The sequence below is a fragment of the Cryptotermes secundus genome, unplaced genomic scaffold, assembly GCF_002891405.2.
Source record: "Cryptotermes secundus unplaced genomic scaffold, Csec_1.0 scaffold259, whole genome shotgun sequence".
Taxonomy (NCBI): Eukaryota; Metazoa; Arthropoda; class Insecta; order Blattodea; family Kalotermitidae; genus Cryptotermes; species Cryptotermes secundus.
The window spans coordinates 804,793-827,767 of NW_019742445.1; the positions used below are offsets into that span (position 1 = coordinate 804,793).

General features: G+C 40.4%; 1 protein-coding gene across 1 annotated transcript in view; it reads right to left on the reverse strand.

Moving 5' to 3' along the window:
• LOC111873156 (small G protein signaling modulator 3 homolog) overlaps window positions 1-22,975 on the reverse strand; it is a 132,213-nt gene that overhangs the window by 104,390 nt on the left and 4,848 nt on the right. Inside the window, exons 3-6 of the mRNA XM_023867631.2 lie at window positions 22,351-22,449; window positions 11,482-11,645; window positions 10,659-10,869; window positions 5,514-5,644 (exon numbers count right to left, since the gene is read on the reverse strand). Coding sequence (XP_023723399.1) covers window positions 5,514-5,644; window positions 10,659-10,869; window positions 11,482-11,645; window positions 22,351-22,449 — 605 coding nt within the window. The remainder of the gene's footprint in view (window positions 1-5,513; window positions 5,645-10,658; window positions 10,870-11,481; window positions 11,646-22,350; window positions 22,450-22,975) is intronic.

The following is a 22,975-nucleotide window of genomic DNA, read 5'->3' on the forward strand; positions in this document are numbered from 1 at the left end:
CTCAAACACCCTCAGTCTATGTTCCTCCCTTAAAATCAGCGACCAAGTTTCACACCCATACAGAACCACAGGCAAAATTATAGTTTTGTATGTTCTAATTTTTATGTTTTTGGACAACAGACAAGAAGACTGGACTGAATGGAAGCAAGCATTACCTGAGTTCAATTGCCTCTTAATTTCCTCCTGAATCAGGTTTNTGGTTTCCCTGAACCTTCCTAATTGCATATTCTAAGGCAAAGTTGAAAAGGAGTGGCGATAAAGTATCTCCTTGTTTTAGACCATTCTGGATAGGAAATTTATCAGACAATGTTTACCTACACGGACTTTACTATATGTTTTGTTTAACACATTTTAATCAACCTAACTAGTTTCATGGGTATCCCAAACTCTATTAGAATATCGTACAATACTTCCCTCCTAACTGAATCATAGGCTTTCTTGAAGTCTATGAATAGCTGATGTACCCTCATCATACTCCCATTTTTTCTCCTATATCTGACAAATGCAAAAGATCTGATCTGTAGTTGATCTGTTACATCGAAACCCACACTGATGATCTCCAATAATTTCATCTATACAGTGGAACCTCGCTTAACGAGCACCTCATAATGAGAAATTTGCTTAACGAGCGACGTTTCGTAAAATGAGTGACGAGAGGGGAAGTCCCGGATTCTACACTTGCTATATCAGTCTGTGTTTAGGAATCATTCCGCTAGTCTCTTACTGTCACTTGTGATCACACATTTTTCCAAACTTGTGTTCAGACATATTATTTGTGATTTTTTTTGTGCAAAGTTTAATAACTACTGCAAAAATGTCCCCAAAGAAAAAGCCACAAAAACACAGCTATAAGAGAATAAATATAACTGTAGAAATCAAACGTAAAATCATTGAAAAGCGAGAACGAGATGTGAGCGTGGCTGACCTAGCACGCACATACAATCGGTCTACATCAATGATCTGCACGATTTGGAGTTGCATTGTGTTTCACAGCAAGAAGTTGTGGAGGAGAGTTTGTCAGAGGAGGAGGAGGAGGAGGTAACAGCAAAGTAACAATCTTCTGGTGCAATAAGAGAAATGCTGAAAGCATGGGAAACTGTTGCATTGTACACTGAGAAGTATCACCCTAATATGGCAGTGGCTATGTGCGCTACAAATTTATTTAATGATAATGCTGTGTTGCATTTTCACCAAATTTTGAGGCGTTGGCAAAAACAAATGTCACTAGACAGCTTTCTAGTAAAAATGAATTAGATATGTATCATAAATAATAAACTAATTATTTCGATTTTTTTTTTGTTTTCTGCAAATCAAATTCACATTCCAGGTTGGTTCATTTCGCATAGAAGAAAAGATGAAGATGATTCACATTCCTTAACAATGTACGTGGTGCAATCCAAAAGTTCCCAAAATATATTAATAAAAACTATTACATCTTACCCAGATCTTATTCTGCACCATCATCTTCAAAGTAGTCCCCTTGGGAGCACATACACCAATCCCAGCATTTCTGCCACTTTTCAAATGCATCCTGGAAGTCTTTCTTTGTTAGGGTGTTTAGTACCGTCTGCGTTTCCGCTTGAATTTCCTCAACTGTATCAAATCTTTGCCCCTTCAACTTGATTTTCATCTTGGGGAAGAGAAAGAAGTCGCATGGAGCTAAGTCTGGTGAGTACGGTGGGTGGGGAACAACTTCCATCTTGTTTTTAGCCAAAAATTCCTGCACAATGCAAGCCGTACGCGGTCGTGCGTTGTCAAGGTGGAGTACCCAGTCATTTGTGCGCCACTTCTCTGGACGTTTTCTCCTCATGTTCTCCCTCAAACGCCTTAGAACATCGCGATAGAACTCTTTTTTGACTGTCTGACCAGGAGGGACGAACTCCTTATGAACAATCCTGTCACTATCAAAAAGACAGCTCAACATGGACTTAATGTTGCTCTTGACTTGTCAAGTTTTTTTTCTGGCCGAGGTGAAGAAGGCCTCTTCCATTGCGATGATTGCTGCTTGCTTTCAGGGTCGTAGCCATAAACCCAACTTTCGTCACCAGTGACAACCTTCGAAAGAAAGTTTGAATCCTCTTGAAGCTGTTGCTGAAGTTCCCTGCAGACTTCCAAGCGATGCTGCTTCTGTTAATTTTGCAGCAGTCATGTCATACACTTCGCTGCAATCCTCATGTTCAGCTCCTCTGACAAAATTCGTTGACATGTACCATAACTTAGTTCCAAGGTGTTACAGAGGTCTTGGATGGTCAGTCTACAATCTTACAGAATCAGATCCCTAACTTTCATGATATTTTCTGGTGTTCTGCCTGTTGACGGCCATCCTGAACGATGGTCATCATCAGTCAATATTCGACCATTTTTAAAACACTTATACCAGTTGTAAGATTGTGTCTGGCCTAAACTGTTTTCACCAAAAGCTTGCTCCAACATTTGGTGCGTTTCTGCAGCGGTTTTCCCAAGTTTGAAACAAAACTTTATACAGACATGCTGCTCTCTCAGGTCAGCCATCGCAAAACCGCAAACTCATGGAAACAACAGAAATATGTTCACCATCAATAAACTCAGCCACTCAAATTGATGCCACTTGCCACACTGATTCGAGAGAATGTGAGGAGAGAGCTAGCGGTATTTCGATGTACTCATAACCATTCGCGCGCAAAATTCAAATTTCGGAAACTTTTGGATTGCCCCACGTATATATAATTTTCTTTGAATAAGCATTATACATAAAATTTTTTTAGTATTTTTTTTTGGCATGGAACGCATTATCGTATTTTACATTAATTTATATGGGAAAAATTGTTTTGGGTTAACAAGTGTTTCACATTACGAGTAAGATTCTGGAACAAATTATGCTCGTTAAGCAAGGTCCCACTGTATATGGACTTAACCTTGAAAGAAGAATATTGAACAAAATTTTATATGACGTTGATAGCAGCGATATCCCCCGATAATTGCTACAGTCAGTTTTATCAACCTTCTTGTGCACTGGTACAATAATATACTCCTTCCAACTGATCAGGCAATTTTTCCTTAAGCCAAATAGAAGTAATTAGACTGTGGATCTTAGAACATGATATTTCTCCTCCTGCTTGAATAAGTTCTGCTGGAATTTGATCACTACCTGGCGATTTATACAGTTTCAATTTTGCAATAGCACTTTCAACCTCAAAAGGGCTAGGATCAGGTATTAACCTTTATGAGCCGAAAGACACCGTATGGGTATGCGCAGTCCACGCGTGCGCACAGTGTCTTAAAATCTAATTTTAAGATAGAAATTCTTGTTCTACTTATATTATTTTTGGACACCAGCTTTATAAGTAATCTGTCTCCCCTCCTGCGTCATCTAAGAGAATGTTGCCTTCGTGTGGAACTGTTGGAAACATCCGGAAATGCATAGTCCAACGTAGCACTTCATGCATTTTGTCCGGATGTAACTTCATTTCCTACGCGAAGAGCACACACAACATCTCAATCTCGAAGTAGAGGAAGTCGGCCAGTGATGTCGAGAGGCCTCCTCTAATCGAGATATCGCTGATGACACAGCAGGAGATCGACCCCTGGACTGTTGAGGGCAAGGTGGACCCCTTGCAGCATGTTCCAGCAAGTTGCGCACAAGGGCGAGACGAAATTCTCTGTGTGACAATTTCGCGCCACAGGATGACAACATGATGAAACTGTTCAGAATCGTCATATCCAGGAAATGGAAAAATAGTTTATTTGTCCATTTCCAGGTCTGATGACTGATGCTATACCTGTCTGCCATTCTGTCCGCTTTGTCGACATAACCCATGTGCTTGTTGTAGTCAGCAACAATTGCTGGCTTCATGGCATTTCCATGCTCATCACAGAAACTGCCTTCTGCTGGAGGACAGTGCATGTCTGTCAGTATGTATACATCACGTTTGTCCTTCCAAACTAGTGCTGTCAAGTTCCGTCTCACCCTAACACGAATGTCACCTTTCTTCAGTCGAAATTGTCTTCGTCGAAAATCGTCAGGCAAGCCCTTCCGATTAGGTCTAACTGTCCCACAGCACGTTATGTCCTTTGTCATCAGTTCCTTAAACAAGTCTGGTGACGAAAAGAAATTGTCCATGTACAATTTGTGACCTACGCCCTCAATATTTCTGCATAGATCCCTAACTGTAGCATGTGTCGCTGTCACATCTTGGTTGGCACATGTCCTGTCTTTTCCTAGATAAACCTTCATGTCATAAGTATACCCAGCGGCGTCACAAATTTTGAAGATTTTGATTCTGAAACGTTTGTGTTTCTTAGGAATGTACTGCCTAAAAACCACCCTCCCTTCGAATTTAACAATTATCTCGTCTATGGCCAAATGTTCGGAAGGGTTATAATATTTTTCATATGCGTCATTGAGAGTGTCGAAGATGGTCCGAATTTTCCATAGTCGGTCATAACTGTCGGCATTCCTGTCAGTTTCTGTATTAATTGTCTTGCGAAATGAAGAAAACGAAGAATGTGTAGAAAACGGTCGCGTTTCATTGTGCTAGAGTAGAAAGGCGTGGCAAATTGTTCTGCAGTCGACCAGTAGTCCTTTAGTCTGTCTCTAATGTCATGTCCCATTTGAATGATTATTCATAGAAACAGAAACATCTCAGAATCNATATTTAACCCCACAGCTCCACCGGAATAATTATTCACACGCCTCCTGCCATGCTGGTGTGGTGGTCCCCAGGTTGCCGACGAAGTGATATTCCCTCTTTTTGTTCCTGAAATGCCTGCTGGTTTCACGTCTTATATTGTTCAGATTATCTCCATTTAACTTGCTTGGATCCTGTAACCATTGCAATTTGGCCTGCTTTCTTTGATCTAATAATTCTGATCATCCTTCATCGAACCATGGCTTATGCTTCTTCAGTTCATAATAACCTTGACTCTCTTTGGCACACATATTTATATTCTCTCTAATAGTTTCCCAAGTTTTATTAACATCCACCTCAGTGTCCAAGTTTTCCAAAGCCGTGAACCTATTTGAGATTTCAATATGATACTGCTCTTTACCCTCTACCTCATTTAATCTCTTGAGATTGAACCTCTCCATATGAACTCTGTGTGTTGTTTGTTTGCTCACTGCCAGTATTTCCCTAACCTTTGCCACCACCAGGTAGTGGTCAGTATCACAATCTGCTGCCTTGAATGATCGGACATCAAGTATACTTGAGTGCCGTCTCCTATCTATCAAAATGTGGTCTATTTGATTGTGTATCTTCCCATGAGGAGATGTCCAAGTAAATTTATGGATGTTACGATGTGGGAACTTTTGACAGTAAGATTTCTTGATGTGGCAAAGTTTACAACTCTAACTTCATTATCATTACTAATTTCATGCAAACACTCATTCCCAATTGTTGGTTTGAAAATGTCTTCCCTCCCTACTTTGGCATTGAAATCTCCTAACAAAATTTTCATAGGGTACTTCGGGAATTTATCAAATTAGACTTGAGTCTTAATCTTTATCTTGAAATGTAAGTGTGAACAGGATTTACCTAAAAGTGTAGAAGAATAATATGATGCTGGCAGAATGTCCTCCACAATTGTGCTCAACATCCAAAATGTGTCCTCCTCCTCCATAAGTAGCAATAGAGATGATGCTATCATACCAGTCCCTTGACAGTACCTACAAAAGAGCATGTCACTAGCTAACTTCGCACAGCAAAGCCAAGACTCACTCAGCTACTAAAATACCTCTGCCTCTTACAGAGAATCATTACTGTGTTCTCAAAGAGCCCACCACTAGACTTATACACAGACAGATGAATACAGTCCACACCATCAAAGCCTGTTACTTTAAGATCCATTTTAATACTATCTTCCAATCCATTCTCAGATTTTCCATAAGGTCTTTTCCCTTCAGGTCTTCTAACTATATACTTTATCCATCTCATTCTCCTGTACTTTATCATCCTAATAATATCTGGTGAAAAGCACAAATTACAAAATTCTTCATTATGCAACTTCTTCAGCCTCCTATCATATCTTCCCTCACAGATCCAAACATTCTTCTCAGCACCTTATTAGCTCCATTCTCATTTTAGGTTCTTTAAGCGTGCAACTCCAAGCTGCAGACCCATACAAAACTACGGGCAGAATCACGCCCTTCGGATATTTTAATCTTTGCAGTTTACGGTATGAGATGGAAAGACAACAGATTCTGAAACAAAATGTGGTGACAGCAGTGGTGGTGGCTTTACAGGTGCATAAGATACTACAGCTATTCACACCTATCTGCTAGTTACGCTACAAAAAAATGTGCTGGTAGTTTCAATGGCATAGGACCTTCTTAACAGGAAGTACAGAAGGCAAGTATACGATGGGGTACCCAAAAGAAACCTAACTAATTTTTTTGTGGGCAGAGCTCTTGTAGTACCACGTTTTGCTGCTATGGGCGCATAGAGCTAACATTCCTGAGTCGATAAGCCGACTACCATTGCTTCAGAAGGTAAGGACTAGTTTCGGCAGAGTTTATAGTGACAACTGTTTTTGCAATGGCTGATTTTTGTGAACAGCATGGGGCGGTGAAATTCTGCTTTTTGCTCGGGAAAAGTGGAACAGAAACTCTTGAAATGTTAAAAACGGCATACAAGGACGATGCTATGGGGAAAACTCATGTGTTTGAGTGGTTTTCCCATTTCAAAAATGGTGAAATGTCAATTGATGACAAACCTCGTTCTGGCCGTCCTTCCACGGCCCAAACACATGAAAATGTTGAACAAATTCGTGAAATCATCAAGGAAGATCGACGATGGACCATTGAAGAAATTGTGGAGCTGTTGGGAGTGACTTGGAGCTCAGTTCAGTGAATTTTGACAGAAGATTTGGGAATGAAAAGGGTGGCTGCGAAATTCGTGCCACGACTGCTGACTGCTGAACAAAAACAAGGTCACGTGGAAGCATGCTGTGCTTTGAAAGAAGAGTCCCGAAATGATCAAAACTTTTTTTTTGTTTCCTCAAATGAAAAGAGACATGAAAGGAAAGCGTTTTGCTGATGTTGCTGAGGTGAAGGAAAAAACGACGGAGGCGCTGTCAAGCATCTCAAAATATGAATTTAGACAATGTTTTGAAAAATGGAATAAAAGACTAGACAAGTGTATTAGTGTAAGTGGAGAGTACTTTGAAGGGAATTGAAGGTTTGTGCTTAAAATTTGAATAAATAAGTTTAAAAAAAAATAAGTTCGGTTTCTTTTGTGTACCCCCTTGTACTGTATCGAAGATGAGATATGCTAGTGGCTTGAAAAAAGACTAAAATCCTGGTTAAGACATCAGGGTCATAACCAAGCACTGAACAGAGTAAAGATGATCACACTGAATAGTACAGCCTACTAAAATGTGTTGGACACTGAGAGACACATTATAGGGGAAATCAACCAGTATGAACACCTCAGCATTCCAGAAAACTGTTCCCATATTTTTTTCAAGTGGATGGTATGCTTCTGGCCTCCTCCTTCTTTGGAGGTGCAGCATGATGGCATTTCTAGCTCTGTAATTTTGTTCTTGGGTCAAAAGTGTCAAACCAGTTCCCATAACCAGTCACAGTGTTCAGCAGGTAGTCATCAATCTTAGCAGTATTTTGTTGAAGCAATAGCAATGACACATCCATGCATGCCCTTTAGCATTCAGGAAACCCAATGACAACAAACTTTCTGGTATCCCAAAATCTTTATTTTCTCCTGCACGGCACCATGTCCAATGTCAAGCAGTGCTACAGTGTCCTTAACTGTCACCATTCAGTCTTCTGTGATGACAGCATCAACTTTCTGCCCATAACATTCTGTGGTGGTAGTTCTTGGTGAACTACTGCAAAGGCAGATCAGCAATATCCCTGTTGCCATCTCTGAAGTGTTCCACCCAACATCGAACACCGCTGGTAACCATGCATGAATCTCCACAGAAATGACTAAACTGATCAAAGATGTTTGCAGCAGAAGTCCTCTCCTTTATGATGAATTCAATTGCAACAAACTGGCAAAACAATACATCATTTACAGCCATTCTGTCACAGTAGACTAGGTACCTATTGGTGTGCATGTGCAGGACCTGTATTTCACAATACAGAAAACAGATACAGCTACTGGCCCTATAATCCTTAGTGCTGTCATGTCAATAAAACAAACATAAACCATTGCTGCTCCTCATTTTTGGTATGGCCCTTGTAAAATGTCTAATATATTGTGACAAACAGACCCATTGCTAGGCAACGCTCAAAACACACACAGGCACAACACAGCAGAAGTGTTTTCTGTGGACCACACAGCGATCATTGCTATGCAACACGTGATATATGCGGCCAACATTACACAAGATGGTGCTTTCCATGAGGTCCGACCTAAGGCTATATAACAAGGGTCTGTTTGTAGCAAGAGGGATTAGAGAATTGGAATTGATAGTTCAGAAGCTGTAAGAGAATTGCTGTGGAAAAACGAAAGTCAGAGAATGAGAATGAAGGAGTAAAACAGAGTTCAATGGAGTATGAGAACAAAGTGGAGCATGTCTTAGTGATTTGTGAAGTGGTCAGATCAGCAACAGCGCTATAATTTATTGTGATTAAGAGAAACTGTACAAGAAGCTGTTAATAAATCAAATCATCCAATCCAGAACCTGTTATTATTAGTTGCAGAACCCTGGACACGAAACAATATATTAATTTAACATTAAAATTGATGACCACCCAAAGCTTTGTTAATTCTCAAAAGAGATGGGGGGAAACTCATCTTCCATTCTGGCAAATACAATACCAATCCCTTTTCGCATCAGATGATCATGAATGTAAGATGGTCCTGCAATACAGAACATGTCTGCACAAAAGAACCAATTTTATTAATCAATTTCATGCTCCTACTACAAACATGTGAAAGAAGACATGCACTAAAAACATGTTACATGACATTTATTGAGTTAGTTTCCTTTAGGCTTTATTCTGCTTCACCAGCCTCACTCTGTTCATCAATCTTACTGTGTCTCACCTTCAGTGTCTTCACAATTCTCTTCTTCCATCTCACATACATTGCTCATATTGTCACGTTCACTGGCAACAATCTGATAAATCTGGTCAGTGAATGTCTCCTTCCTTGACAAATGTATATGCTGCTGGCCTTATTATTGGTGACAATGCAGTTCAACACTTTGTTCCCACTTGACAGATGCTTGGATGAATCAGTTTTAGTAACATTTAAAAATCAGTTGCTGATATTCTTCAGAAGTTTTAAAACCCACTTCTATTCCCTATTCTTAGTTCTGTCATATGTTTATCCCCATCTGCTGTTCCATCTTCACACAATGTTCTCATCCACCAACATCCAGGTCTTCACCTCATTTTCCCTTCCCCTTTCCTTTCTCCCAAAGAAATTATAACATAAGCAGCAGATGCTGCATTCGTTACTTTTCACACTCTTTTTATTAGCTGTAGTTCCAGCTGCTAGGTGTGGACATATAACACTGTTTAACATCTGTATTCTGATTCTATTTATAACAGTTTCTCAACAGTCAAGAAACAAAAGTGTCGAACTGAAGGGATACAATATTTCTGAACAAAGTATCCTGGTCTAGACATACTTTAAGGGTTTAAACTACAGCTTCACAATCACTTCCACAAAATGATGACTAAAAGAGAGAAAAATGACAAATCGGAAAAATGGCTGTAATCATGAGCACACTGTACTGAAGTTCTTATGGTAGGGAAACAATTATTTACTTCTTAAAATTTCTAAACAAATACAGAATGATGGAAGGCATGATGGTAGGAGATGATGTACACGCATCATCTGCATGTATTTCACATGCAAAATGACACCTGAAAGCTGGAATAGTGGAGTCAGAGATGATATCCACTGCTATGCAACAGCTGGGTAAACATGTTCCTGCAGCAAAACAACAGAGGAACTGCCAGAAACAATGTTTTCTATGTGGTCCATGCCAAAGTTATACAGGAAGGACGAAGGGAACCAAGACTGCAGTCGGTGATTAGCAGCCAGTTGCCAGCCAGCAAAGACAAGAGCCATTTCACATGAAAGCAGTAAAGGAAATCCACATTGTTAGAAGCTGCTACCAAGCAATGGGGAGTGAAGATATAGCAGTTATTTGCAGCTGCAGTTGTTTCTAGAATGTGTAGCACAGTGAATGGGTCATAAATTATTTGTAGTTACAAGTATTAAGCATTCATTAAATTCAGTAATTATTCCAAACCTTGCATCTAGTCACCAGCTGCAGTTGTTTCTAGATTGTGTGGCATAGTGAATATGTCATAATTATTTCTAGTTACAAGTATTAAGCATTAATAAATTCAGTAATCAATCAAAACCTTGTGTCCAGTCATCAACAGGTGACAATATTACTTCTTCTGAGGGCACAAATAAGGTTCCTTAATCACTTACCTTTCATTATAAATGATTAAGATAATACTAATGTTTAGCAGTGAATTATTCCAAAAAAAAAAGTACAATTCATGTAACATAGGATTAATTTATTGTGAAATGAGTTGGCCAAGCCTAGCAGAATTATCCTGTTATTTTTCCAAATGAATGACACAAGTTGCACAAAACATCCAGTTTACAGTTTCATCAGTAAATCCTCAGAATGCAAAACATGAAGTATTGTACTAAGAAATTCCCATATTACAATGATGCCCTTGAACATACCCAATGTCTGGATAAAGCCACGCCAGCCCTCGCAACAACCTGCGGAGTCGTGGTATTCCAGTGCTATCCATATGGCTGAAACATGCATTTCCTGGCATGGTTCGTAGTAAGTCTTTTTCAATTTGTTTAGATGTCATAAGTGCATCATTGCTAGAAGCTTTCACAATATCTTTGTAACTCATTTCTGAAGAAAACTTCTTCTGCAATGCACCTGCAGGCATAAACCAATGGTTCAGTACCCAGTAAAATTACCTGTAGCATTACTTCTTGACTGACTCATAAAAATGACATGTCATTCCAACTGCATACTCTGAAGTAGAAGCTGACACTTTGAGGCTTTTTATTTTAGAGCAATATAACTTTATGAGGAAATAACTGTACTGATATGAAATAAAACTGACTTGTGTTTCAATGGAAAAGATCTGTAATAAAATTTCAGGAACTATTTGTTGCCTACTTTCCTTACTTTAAAAAAATAAGAGGCTTATGAGATCACACTGCTCTCTGTCTATCTGTGTATCCCCCTCTAATTTTTTAGGCTTATGAGGTTACCTTGCCATCTGCATATACCCCCTTAATTTGTTCATTTTCTTTGTGGTTGATGTCATATCAAAGGAAAGTAGGCGGTTAGTTCTTCCCAGAACTTCTTGTTGCTTTTTGTACTTATTTATATTTCCTGTAAAATTATATGGGGATAATAATTTCTTTCTTCTTTACCATAATCTATGATGATGAGGGCATAAACAGTTTCCAAAATGGCTGATCAGCCAACAAGACTTCACTGCACTGAATCACAGAAATAACTTCAGATTTTATATCTCACCTGACAGGCGCATCCACATCTGAGGACGGAGAGAATGAGGTATTCCTGCCCGAACCATGGAACGCAATTTTTCTGTCCGAGGCAGTCGTGCTTCTACCTTGTCCCATGTTAAATCACAGACTTCCTTATTATGACTGAATTCCAAGTGTGCTACCCACAGGAGTCTCAATATCACAAACAAAATGTAGGTAAATTAGAATAAAGTAAATGCATTTATACCACATACAAAGCATCTGGATTCAATCACCGAACTTGCTCATACACGAAATAACAACGAACTGAATTAGAACTACAAATGGCTGCAGAGTTTCTTCACAGGTTATTTAGTAACACTGTACCAACCACATGGGTTATTTAGTGCAGTGAACTGGAAAGCACGAGAAGGCAGTCACTATTTATTTCTAGGTATAAACTCGGTAGCTGCATGGAAGGACTACAGATAATTATGAAAACCCAAGGTTAAGATACCTGATTCATGGCCTGGATTAGAACTGAGTACACTGTGAATGTGAACTGGATATGGTCTATCACTTCATTCAACAATTAGAAATGATAAATTTGGCAGATTACAAGTATAATCTGTGGTCTGTAACAATGATTAATTAACACTACTTCCTCCAGTCTAATATCAAGTCACAACCTACGATACCATCAGAACAAAATGAATGGCTTTGCTCTCTGTATGAAGACAAAACGAGTAAGGAAAACCTAAAAGATCCCACCAGGGAAGAGTTTGTAGCATAGTATGTAAGTGTGTGGCGTCATAAGCCATCTCAAGGCTGAAAAAACAATGATAAGGTGTTAGGGTAGGTAACAATAGTTTTTGGTGGCTGGATTCTTGTTCATTCACTCTATCCTCCTCTGTCCTAATCTGTACTCAACTGTTCCTAGCTTCTACTTCGCTCCTCAGGCTTACGACTGCCTACAAATGACCTTTGTTATCCCCTACAAAACTCTGACATAGACCTACAGAAAACATGTCAAGTAGTCACTATCCACTGTTGTGTGATGTCACTGCCTACACAGAACTGTGTTTCCTGAGCCACTGCCTAGAAATGGGTTGCATAACCCCATTACCCCATTATTCTATTGTTGTGTGTGTTATGCCCCAAATGTACAAATGTTATATGGGGGGCATCGACATTATATTTTGGATTGTTAAAAAGATTTCATGCTGTCACAAGGTCCGTGTTTGTGAAATGCGGAAGGCAAACACCGTGGCAAAAGAATGTTTTAGCTCAGCACAGCCGCGGTGACAACGCGGAAGCAAGCGCTCATAAAGGTAAAACACTGGGAGGAATAGAAATGCTGAGTAGACAGAGGCTGGAAGAACGCGATTCGCCGCCGTGAAAAGTAATTATCCAATGAGTACTAGCCACCCTTAGAAATAGCGTCAGAAAGGGGCGGGAGCTCACCTTCACGGAAGTTGATGAGCTGTCAATTTCAGAGTACAAAAGTATCGAAATGGGAACTATTCAAGGCTAATCAAACAATCATTTCAAGAAATGTAGCTGGAGGCTATGTCCGTCATGGCACCGACAAGTGGTGGTTGGTAATCGTCTGCATCTCTGTCTCAAGTAAGTCGAACTACTCATATTAGCCATGAAATATAAGGTGATATTAATAAAGTGCAAACCCAGTGTTGAGCCCATTTCATTAGTTATTAAGTATAATTTTTGTAAGATTGAATGTTTAGGTTAAAATGCCAGACGGCTGGCTGGAAGGCAGGGAGACAGAACCGCGGCTGACTCTTTGCATTCCTTGGCAGTCGATCGAATTGTCTTTAGAAAAGACTGTTTACGCATCAGTGGAAAGACCTGGTCAGGTTTCGCTTCGCGTGACAAGACATGTCCGGCAAGATGCTGACTTCAGGGATTTCGCACGCACAGCTTTCGCAACTTGGGAAAAAGTTGAATCTTGGAATTGGGAAAACAGGCCGCTTCAGGCACTGTTTCTAGCAGTTGCCAGAAACGGAGCAAAGCAAAGTGTGCCTGTGGAAAACCTTGGGATGGCGCCAGTGTTTTTCATGTGCATCATGTTCAGCGCGTGTGAGTACTTGCCCGTGGTCGGGTCACTGATGGCTTATTAGAACTTCTGGTTTAAATGATTTTGGTGGGTCAATGTGTTTTTAGAATTTAGAGGTCTATAAGTGTTTTAATTTGATTATATATTCCATTTTTGTTGTTCGTTTGGAGAACTCGAGTTTTTGTGACCCTCCTAGTGAAGCATGTTTTCTACAGCATAGGTTAAGTGATATCAATGGACGTCCGATAGGGGGTGAGTACAGTCAATGCCCCCTATCCGGGCACAACACCAGTGACTAAAATGAGCAACATAACAGGCTAGGGTACCATGTGTCAGTACAGGAGGGATAACGAGCATATGTGAACCTTGTGCGACCCGATGGCAGTCAGCATTAATTACAGTATATATGTGTATGTATGTAGATACTAGACGAATACAGTAGGATGGAAAAGTGGAGAATTTTATTGGTACAACCCGTTAGGCTCCTTCCCCTTACCGCTTACCCTATGTTTTATGGGAACTGTGAGCTCGAGCCTGGGAGCAACAACAGTCCTTACAGGAAGAATAAGCCGGAGGAAGGGGAGAGGCTCCTAAGGGACAGGAGCCGACAGAGAGTAGACTACTGTGATCTACTGTTTTTTTGGTAATTACTAAATACCCCCCCTTATGGCAGAACAATTGGTGGCAGCGATAAGATTTAGAAGAGCAATATTTGTGTCGCAATCCTTGTGGCACAATAAGTGGTGGCAGCGGTGGGATTAGCCAAAGAGAAATGGCTGACATAGTAATTTAGTATTTTGATTTAACCACCCCTGTCATCATGGCATTACAGTGTGCATGTACAAGGGTCGTACTGAAAGTCATGAGCAACAATTTTTTGTAAACTAACATGCTTTATTATTGACAAACCAAATACACCACCTCAATCTACAGACCTTCCTTTATTTTTCCACACAATCACAACTTCTTTGTACACATTTCTCCCAGCGTTCTGGGAGCTTGAAAATTCCCCTTGTGTAAAATTCCATTCCAGCCGTCTGAAGACACTGATGCACTGCTTTCTGAATTGCCACCCTTGCCTCAAAACGTTGTCCATGCAGCTGATCCTTCACAAATCCGAAAAGATGGTAGTCAGAGGGTACCAGATCAGGGCTATAGGAGGGGTGTGGAAGAACTTCCCATCCCATCTTTGCAATTCCTTCCAATGTGAGGTGAGCAGTGTGGGGGCGAGCATTGTCATGCAGGATGATGTTTCGTCCCAGACGTTTATCGCGCAATGCATGACGGAGCTTGTGCAGCGTCTGGACATAACGAGCAGCACTGATGGTTGGCCCAGGTTCCAGGAGTTCGGCCAGAATAAACCCCTCTGCATCCCAGAAACTGTGCCCATCACCTTTGCAGCTGATGGCACTGTCTTTGCCTTCGTTTTTAATGGAGAATGCGAATGGTGCCATTCCATACTCTGCCGTTCCGTTTCGTTCCAGGCTCAAAATGGTGAAACCAGCTTTCGTCACCTGTCACAATACAGAGCAAAAAATCGCCTTCGTGTTGATATCTCTGCAGCAGTTCTCAGTTAATGGCTTTTTGCTGACGTTTGTGGTCTTCGGTCAATAACCGCCGGACCCAACGAGCATAAACTTTCCTATAGCCCAAGCTTTCATCATTTCCTGTGCCCTATTCCAAGTTTTCGGGCTACTGTGTCCACAGTCACATGCCTGTCATCTAGAATGATCTCATCCACTCTTTCCTTGTTGCATTCAGTTGAGGCTGTTCTAGGACGACGGCTCTGAGGCTCATCTTCAATGCTGGTGTTCCCATGTTTAAAATGTTTCACCCATCTTCGAACACTGCTTGCACCCATGCACACACTTCCATGAGCAAACTGAAGTCTCTGCTGAATTTCTGCAGCAGGGATTTCCTCTTTCACAGGAAATTCGATGACAGCACGCTGGTGAAACGACATATCGTTGTCGGGCATTTTGTTAGGAGTGATACTGGTCACGTGATGCAAGCTACTGACGTCACAAGACACTCACGGTTAACACAACAGCTGGTTCCACCTACCACCATACTCTCTTTTGTCTGCTGTTCCCAGGTTGCATGCAAAAAAAAAAAAGTTGCTCATGACTTTTGGTATGACCCACATACTTTTGGGTGTTTATTGAACCATTGCCTGGAAGGGCATTGATGTATCACAGTATTATACTAGGTAAACTGTGTCAACTTTGTCACTTGAACAATAAATACTGGTATTAGAAACAGTACATAATATATCGTTATCAACAAAAGTGAAACAGCTGTATATCAGAAACCGTTCAGAATGGGGCACGTATATATACACTTTTTTTCTTAGAATGACTGATACCATGACCTCTCAGATTATTGACCTTTCCTCCTGGGACACATTGCATATGACATTAAACGACTGTTTCCTTTTCAAACTCATTGGTCTTCGTTCAGCAGCTCTACCAGTCTCACTCTGTTCACCAACCCTATGAACTGTCTCAAATTCAGTGCCTTCACAAATCCCCATTGTCAGCCACACATTCACAGCTAACATTCCAAACTTCTTCCTTGTCCTCCTTTCCATCTATTTCATGAGACATACAGTAGTTTTTACATACTTTAACTATTACTTCTGGAGAGATATGCTGCCATGGTCTTGATTCAGTTGCACACCTGTTCTAGACTGTGCTCCTTTAGTGACCCAGTTTGGGGTCAGAAATTGGTCCCCTACCAAGAGCCACTCATTGATAACCCAACTTGTGAAAAGTGCCTACAAGATGATGAATCGGCCACACGCATCCTCTGTGAATGCGGGACCATAGCTTATTTAAGATTTCATCACTTGGGTCAGTCTTTTATCGAACGAAGTGACTTTTATGATGACCCCATAAGCAGGGTCCTACACTTTATTAAAAGTGTAGGATTAATAAAGAGCTAATCCAAGGGAAAGCACAACAGATCATTGAAGGTCAGAGTGCGGGGGCCAGTTTTTATGGCCCACCCTTTACATACATACATACATACAAGAGCCACTCAGAATATAACTGCTTCAAATGTTCCTCCAAATGCTTATTCACTACAATGTGTAGCTGTGAAGTCAACCGTCCAGGTACCATCACGAGATCAGTATTCATGACTACAGCAACACTTAAAAGAAGAGAAAGAAGAATGTGATTTCCATTCAGGCAAATGTGATACCAACCCCCTGTAACATCAGACCCTAACACCCAATTCAAAAACAGCTATCAGAAAATTCACAAAGTCTCAATGATATTCAGAATTTTTTCTCAATATGATCCTGAAAATTAGAGATTCACACATGCTTAATACAAAGGTAATATTAACCTGTGCCTATCATCACATCATCAAGGCCATTTATCAAATAACATGACTGAATGACCAACACTCATTCAGAAGGTCAAACGTTTGAAAGTCAACTCAGCAACAGGCTATCTCAACTCATGTTTTTTGTGGTTTTCTTCATACTCTCTGCACAAACACTGGGACAGAGCTTTAAAACAGGCCAACAACTGCATCCTTTCACAACCTTTCACATTCATCATTCACGATTACTCAACCATTCACAATATAACCTATGCAGCTGGAAAAAAGCCCTGTTAAGCAAACAAACCAACAGACAACCAACCAACTGAATGACTGACTGACTGATCGATTCATCAACTGATCAATCAATCAATCAATCAATCAATCAAGGAATGTTACCTATGCTGTGGATCTTCAACAAATGGAATTCCTAATAGCTTGTTAGAATTCTGTTCAGGCCCATCCTCCTCTTCCACTCGAAAACCAAATTCATCAAACCTGAAAATAAAAAACGTAACCATTAGCAAACCTACATAATAACAATTTTAGCACACTGTGAATACTTTTTATAACAACACAATGGTATCAAATGCATATTTATTATTTTCTAACATTTTCTGTATTAGACATTTTCTAACAGAAAAATTCTGAAAAAGCCTCTTAAAATTGCTTATCTGTCTGCATTTATAAGTGCTGGTACAAAATAAATGCTTCCCAATTTTCACCTCATAACTTAAGAAAGTTGCATTACATTCCAGTAAGAGGCTTCAGTTTGAAGGTGAATGACTCTGTGATAGCATCATACCACACTCTCAAAATGGCTGTTTCATTACGTGTGCAAACTAAACAGAAAGCAGTCATTATGTTTCCTGCTATGGACTTTTTATTATGTTTCAAATTCTTTTTAATAGAATGTTTCAGCAGTTATGCTTCTGAAGATATACACATTCCTACACCCTTACCATTCAAAACTCTCAGTTTAAACCTGGCATTTAAAACCCCTAGTCTGAAATCATAAGATTAAACCTTCCAGAAATAACCTCAAATTTTCACAGTATTCCCGACTTATTAACTGCTAACATTCTGAAAAATTTCTATACAAAATTCATAGATATGCTTTTAATTTAAAACCATACAAACTTTCACAATCATATAGAGGGATAAGTATATATTTTGTGTCACCACCATGTAGTTATTTTACACTATACAATCAACTCTCGATTATCCGGGGGTGGATAAACCGGTTTGTGGCTTAACANCAAGAAATGTAGCTGGAGGCTATGTCCGTCATGGCACCGACAAGTGGTGGTTGGTAATCGTCTGCATCTCTGTCTCAAGTAAGTCGAACTACTCATATTAGCCATGAAATATAAGGTGATATTAATAAAGTGCAAACCCAGTGTTGAGCCCATTTCATTAGTTATTAAGTATAATTTTTGTAAGATTGAATGTTTAGGTTAAAATGCCAGACGGCTGGCTGGAAGGCAGGGAGACAGAACCGCGGCTGACTCTTTGCATTCCTTGGCAGTCGATCGAATTGTCTTTAGAAAAGACTGTTTACGCATCAGTGGAAAGACCTGGTCAGGTTTCGCTTCGCGTGACAAGACATGTCCGGCAAGATGCTGACTTCAGGGATTTCGCACGCACAGCTTTCGCAACTTGGGAAAAAGTTGAATCTTGGAATTGGGAAAACAGGCCGCTTCAGGCACTGTTTCTAGCAGTTGCCAGAAACGGAGCAAAGCAAAGTGTGCCTGTGGAAAACCTTGGGATGGCGCCAGTGTTTTTCATGTGCATCATGTTCAGCGCGTGTGAGTACTTGCCCGTGGTCGGGTCACTGATGGCTTATTAGAACTTCTGGTTTAAATGATTTTGGTGGGTCAATGTGTTTTTAGAATTTAGAGGTCTATAAGTGTTTTAATTTGATTATATATTCCATTTTTGTTGTTCGTTTGGAGAACTCGAGTTTTTGTGACCCTCCTAGTGAAGCATGTTTTCTACAGCATAGGTTAAGTGATATCAATGGACGTCCGATAGGGGGTGAGTACAGTCAATGCCCCCTATCCGGGCACAACACCAGTGACTAAAATGAGCAACATAACAGGCTAGGGTACCATGTGTCAGTACAGGAGGGATAACGAGCATATGTGAACCTTGTGCGACCCGATGGCAGTCAGCATTAATTACAGTATATATGTGTATGTATGTAGATACTAGACGAATACAGTAGGATGGAAAAGTGGAGAATTTTATTGGTACAACCCGTTAGGCTCCTTCCCCTTACCGCTTACCCTATGTTTTATGGGAACTGTGAGCTCGAGCCTGGGAGCAACAACAGTCCTTACAGGAAGAATAAGCCGGAGGAAGGGGAGAGGCTCCTAAGGGACAGGAGCCGACAGAGAGTAGACTACTGTGATCTACTGTTTTTTTGGTAATTACTAAATACCCCCCCTTATGGCAGAACAATTGGTGGCAGCGATAAGATTTAGAAGAGCAATATTTGTGTCGCAATCCTTGTGGCACAATAAGTGGTGGCAGCGGTGGGATTAGCCAAAGAGAAATGGCTGACATAGTAATTTAGTATTTTGATTTAACCACCCCTGTCATCATGGCATTACAGTGTGCATGTACAAGGGTCGTACTGAAAGTCATGAGCAACAATTTTTTGTAAACTAACATGCTTTATTATTGACAAACCAAATACACCACCTCAATCTACAGACCTTCCTTTATTTTTCCACACAATCACAACTTCTTTGTACACATTTCTCCCAGCGTTCTGGGAGCTTGAAAATTCCCCTTGTGTAAAATTCCATTCCAGCCGTCTGAAGACACTGATGCACTGCTTTCTGAATTGCCACCCTTGCCTCAAAACGTTGTCCATGCAGCTGATCCTTCACAAATCCGAAAAGATGGTAGTCAGAGGGTACCAGATCAGGGCTATAGGAGGGGTGTGGAAGAACTTCCCATCCCATCTTTGCAATTCCTTCCAATGTGAGGTGAGCAGTGTGGGGGCGAGCATTGTCATGCAGGATGATGTTTCGTCCCAGACGTTTATCGCGCAATGCATGACGGAGCTTGTGCAGCGTCTGGACATAACGAGCAGCACTGATGGTTGGCCCAGGTTCCAGGAGTTCGGCCAGAATAAACCCCTCTGCATCCCAGAAACTGTGCCCATCACCTTTGCAGCTGATGGCACTGTCTTTGCCTTCGTTTTTAATGGAGAATGCGAATGGTGCCATTCCATACTCTGCCGTTCCGTTTCGTTCCAGGCTCAAAATGGTGAAACCAGCTTTCGTCACCTGTCACAATACAGAGCAAAAAATCGCCTTCGTGTTGATATCTCTGCAGCAGTTCTCAGTTAATGGCTTTTTGCTGACGTTTGTGGTCTTCGGTCAATAACCGCCGGACCCAACGAGCATAAACTTTCCTATAGCCCAAGCTTTCATCATTTCCTGTGCCCTATTCCAAGTTTTCGGGCTACTGTGTCCACAGTCACATGCCTGTCATCTAGAATGATCTCATCCACTCTTTCCTTGTTGCATTCAGTTGAGGCTGTTCTAGGACGACGGCTCTGAGGCTCATCTTCAATGCTGGTGTTCCCATGTTTAAAATGTTTCACCCATCTTCGAACACTGCTTGCACCCATGCACACACTTCCATGAGCAAACTGAAGTCTCTGCTGAATTTCTGCAGCAGGGATTTCCTCTTTCACAGGAAATTCGATGACAGCACGCTGGTGAAACGACATATCGTTGTCGGGCATTTTGTTAGGAGTGATACTGGTCACGTGATGCAAGCTACTGACGTCACAAGACACTCACGGTTAACACAACAGCTGGTTCCACCTACCACCATACTCTCTTTTGTCTGCTGTTCCCAGGTTGCATGCAAAAAAAAAAAAGTTGCTCATGACTTTTGGTATGACCCACATACTTTTGGGTGTTTATTGAACCATTGCCTGGAAGGGCATTGATGTATCACAGTATTATACTAGGTAAACTGTGTCAACTTTGTCACTTGAACAATAAATACTGGTATTAGAAACAGTACATAATATATCGTTATCAACAAAAGTGAAACAGCTGTATATCAGAAACCGTTCAGAATGGGGCACGTATATATACACTTTTTTTCTTAGAATGACTGATACCATGACCTCTCAGATTATTGACCTTTCCTCCTGGGACACATTGCATATGACATTAAACGACTGTTTCCTTTTCAAACTCATTGGTCTTCGTTCAGCAGCTCTACCAGTCTCACTCTGTTCACCAACCCTATGAACTGTCTCAAATTCAGTGCCTTCACAAATCCCCATTGTCAGCCACACATTCACAGCTAACATTCCAAACTTCTTCCTTGTCCTCCTTTCCATCTATTTCATGAGACATACAGTAGTTTTTACATACTTTAACTATTACTTCTGGAGAGATATGCTGCCATGGTCTTGATTCAGTTGCACACCTGTTCTAGACTGTGCTCCTTTAGTGACCCAGTTTGGGGTCAGAAATTGGTCCCCTACCAAGAGCCACTCATTGATAACCCAACTTGTGAAAAGTGCCTACAAGATGATGAATCGGCCACACGCATCCTCTGTGAATGCGGGACCATAGCTTATTTAAGATTTCATCACTTGGGTCAGTCTTTTATCGAACGAAGTGACTTTTATGATGACCCCATAAGCAGGGTCCTACACTTTATTAAAAGTGTAGGATTAATAAAGAGCTAATCCAAGGGAAAGCACAACAGATCATTGAAGGTCAGAGTGCGGGGGCCAGTTTTTATGGCCCACCCTTTACATACATACATACATACAAGAGCCACTCAGAATATAACTGCTTCAAATGTTCCTCCAAATGCTTATTCACTACAATGTGTAGCTGTGAAGTCAACCGTCCAGGTACCATCACGAGATCAGTATTCATGACTACAGCAACACTTAAAAGAAGAGAAAGAAGAATGTGATTTCCATTCAGGCAAATGTGATACCAACCCCCTGTAACATCAGACCCTAACACCCAATTCAAAAACAGCTATCAGAAAATTCACAAAGTCTCAATGATATTCAGAATTTTTTCTCAATATGATCCTGAAAATTAGAGATTCACACATGCTTAATACAAAGGTAATATTAACCTGTGCCTATCATCACATCATCAAGGCCATTTATCAAATAACATGACTGAATGACCAACACTCATTCAGAAGGTCAAACGTTTGAAAGTCAACTCAGCAACAGGCTATCTCAACTCATGTTTTTTGTGGTTTTCTTCATACTCTCTGCACAAACACTGGGACAGAGCTTTAAAACAGGCCAACAACTGCATCCTTTCACAACCTTTCACATTCATCATTCACGATTACTCAACCATTCACAATATAACCTATGCAGCTGGAAAAAAGCCCTGTTAAGCAAACAAACCAACAGACAACCAACCAACTGAATGACTGACTGACTGATCGATTCATCAACTGATCAATCAATCAATCAATCAATCAATCAAGGAATGTTACCTATGCTGTGGATCTTCAACAAATGGAATTCCTAATAGCTTGTTAGAATTCTGTTCAGGCCCATCCTCCTCTTCCACTCGAAAACCAAATTCATCAAACCTGAAAATAAAAAACGTAACCATTAGCAAACCTACATAATAACAATTTTAGCACACTGTGAATACTTTTTATAACAACACAATGGTATCAAATGCATATTTATTATTTTCTAACATTTTCTGTATTAGACATTTTCTAACAGAAAAATTCTGAAAAAGCCTCTTAAAATTGCTTATCTGTCTGCATTTATAAGTGCTGGTACAAAATAAATGCTTCCCAATTTTCACCTCATAACTTAAGAAAGTTGCATTACATTCCAGTAAGAGGCTTCAGTTTGAAGGTGAATGACTCTGTGATAGCATCATACCACACTCTCAAAATGGCTGTTTCATTACGTGTGCAAACTAAACAGAAAGCAGTCATTATGTTTCCTGCTATGGACTTTTTATTATGTTTCAAATTCTTTTTAATGTAGAATGTTTCAGCAGTTATGCTTCTGAAGATATACACATTCCTACACCCTTACCATTCAAAACTCTCAGTTTAAACCTGGCATTTAAAACCCCTAGTCTGAAATCATAAGATT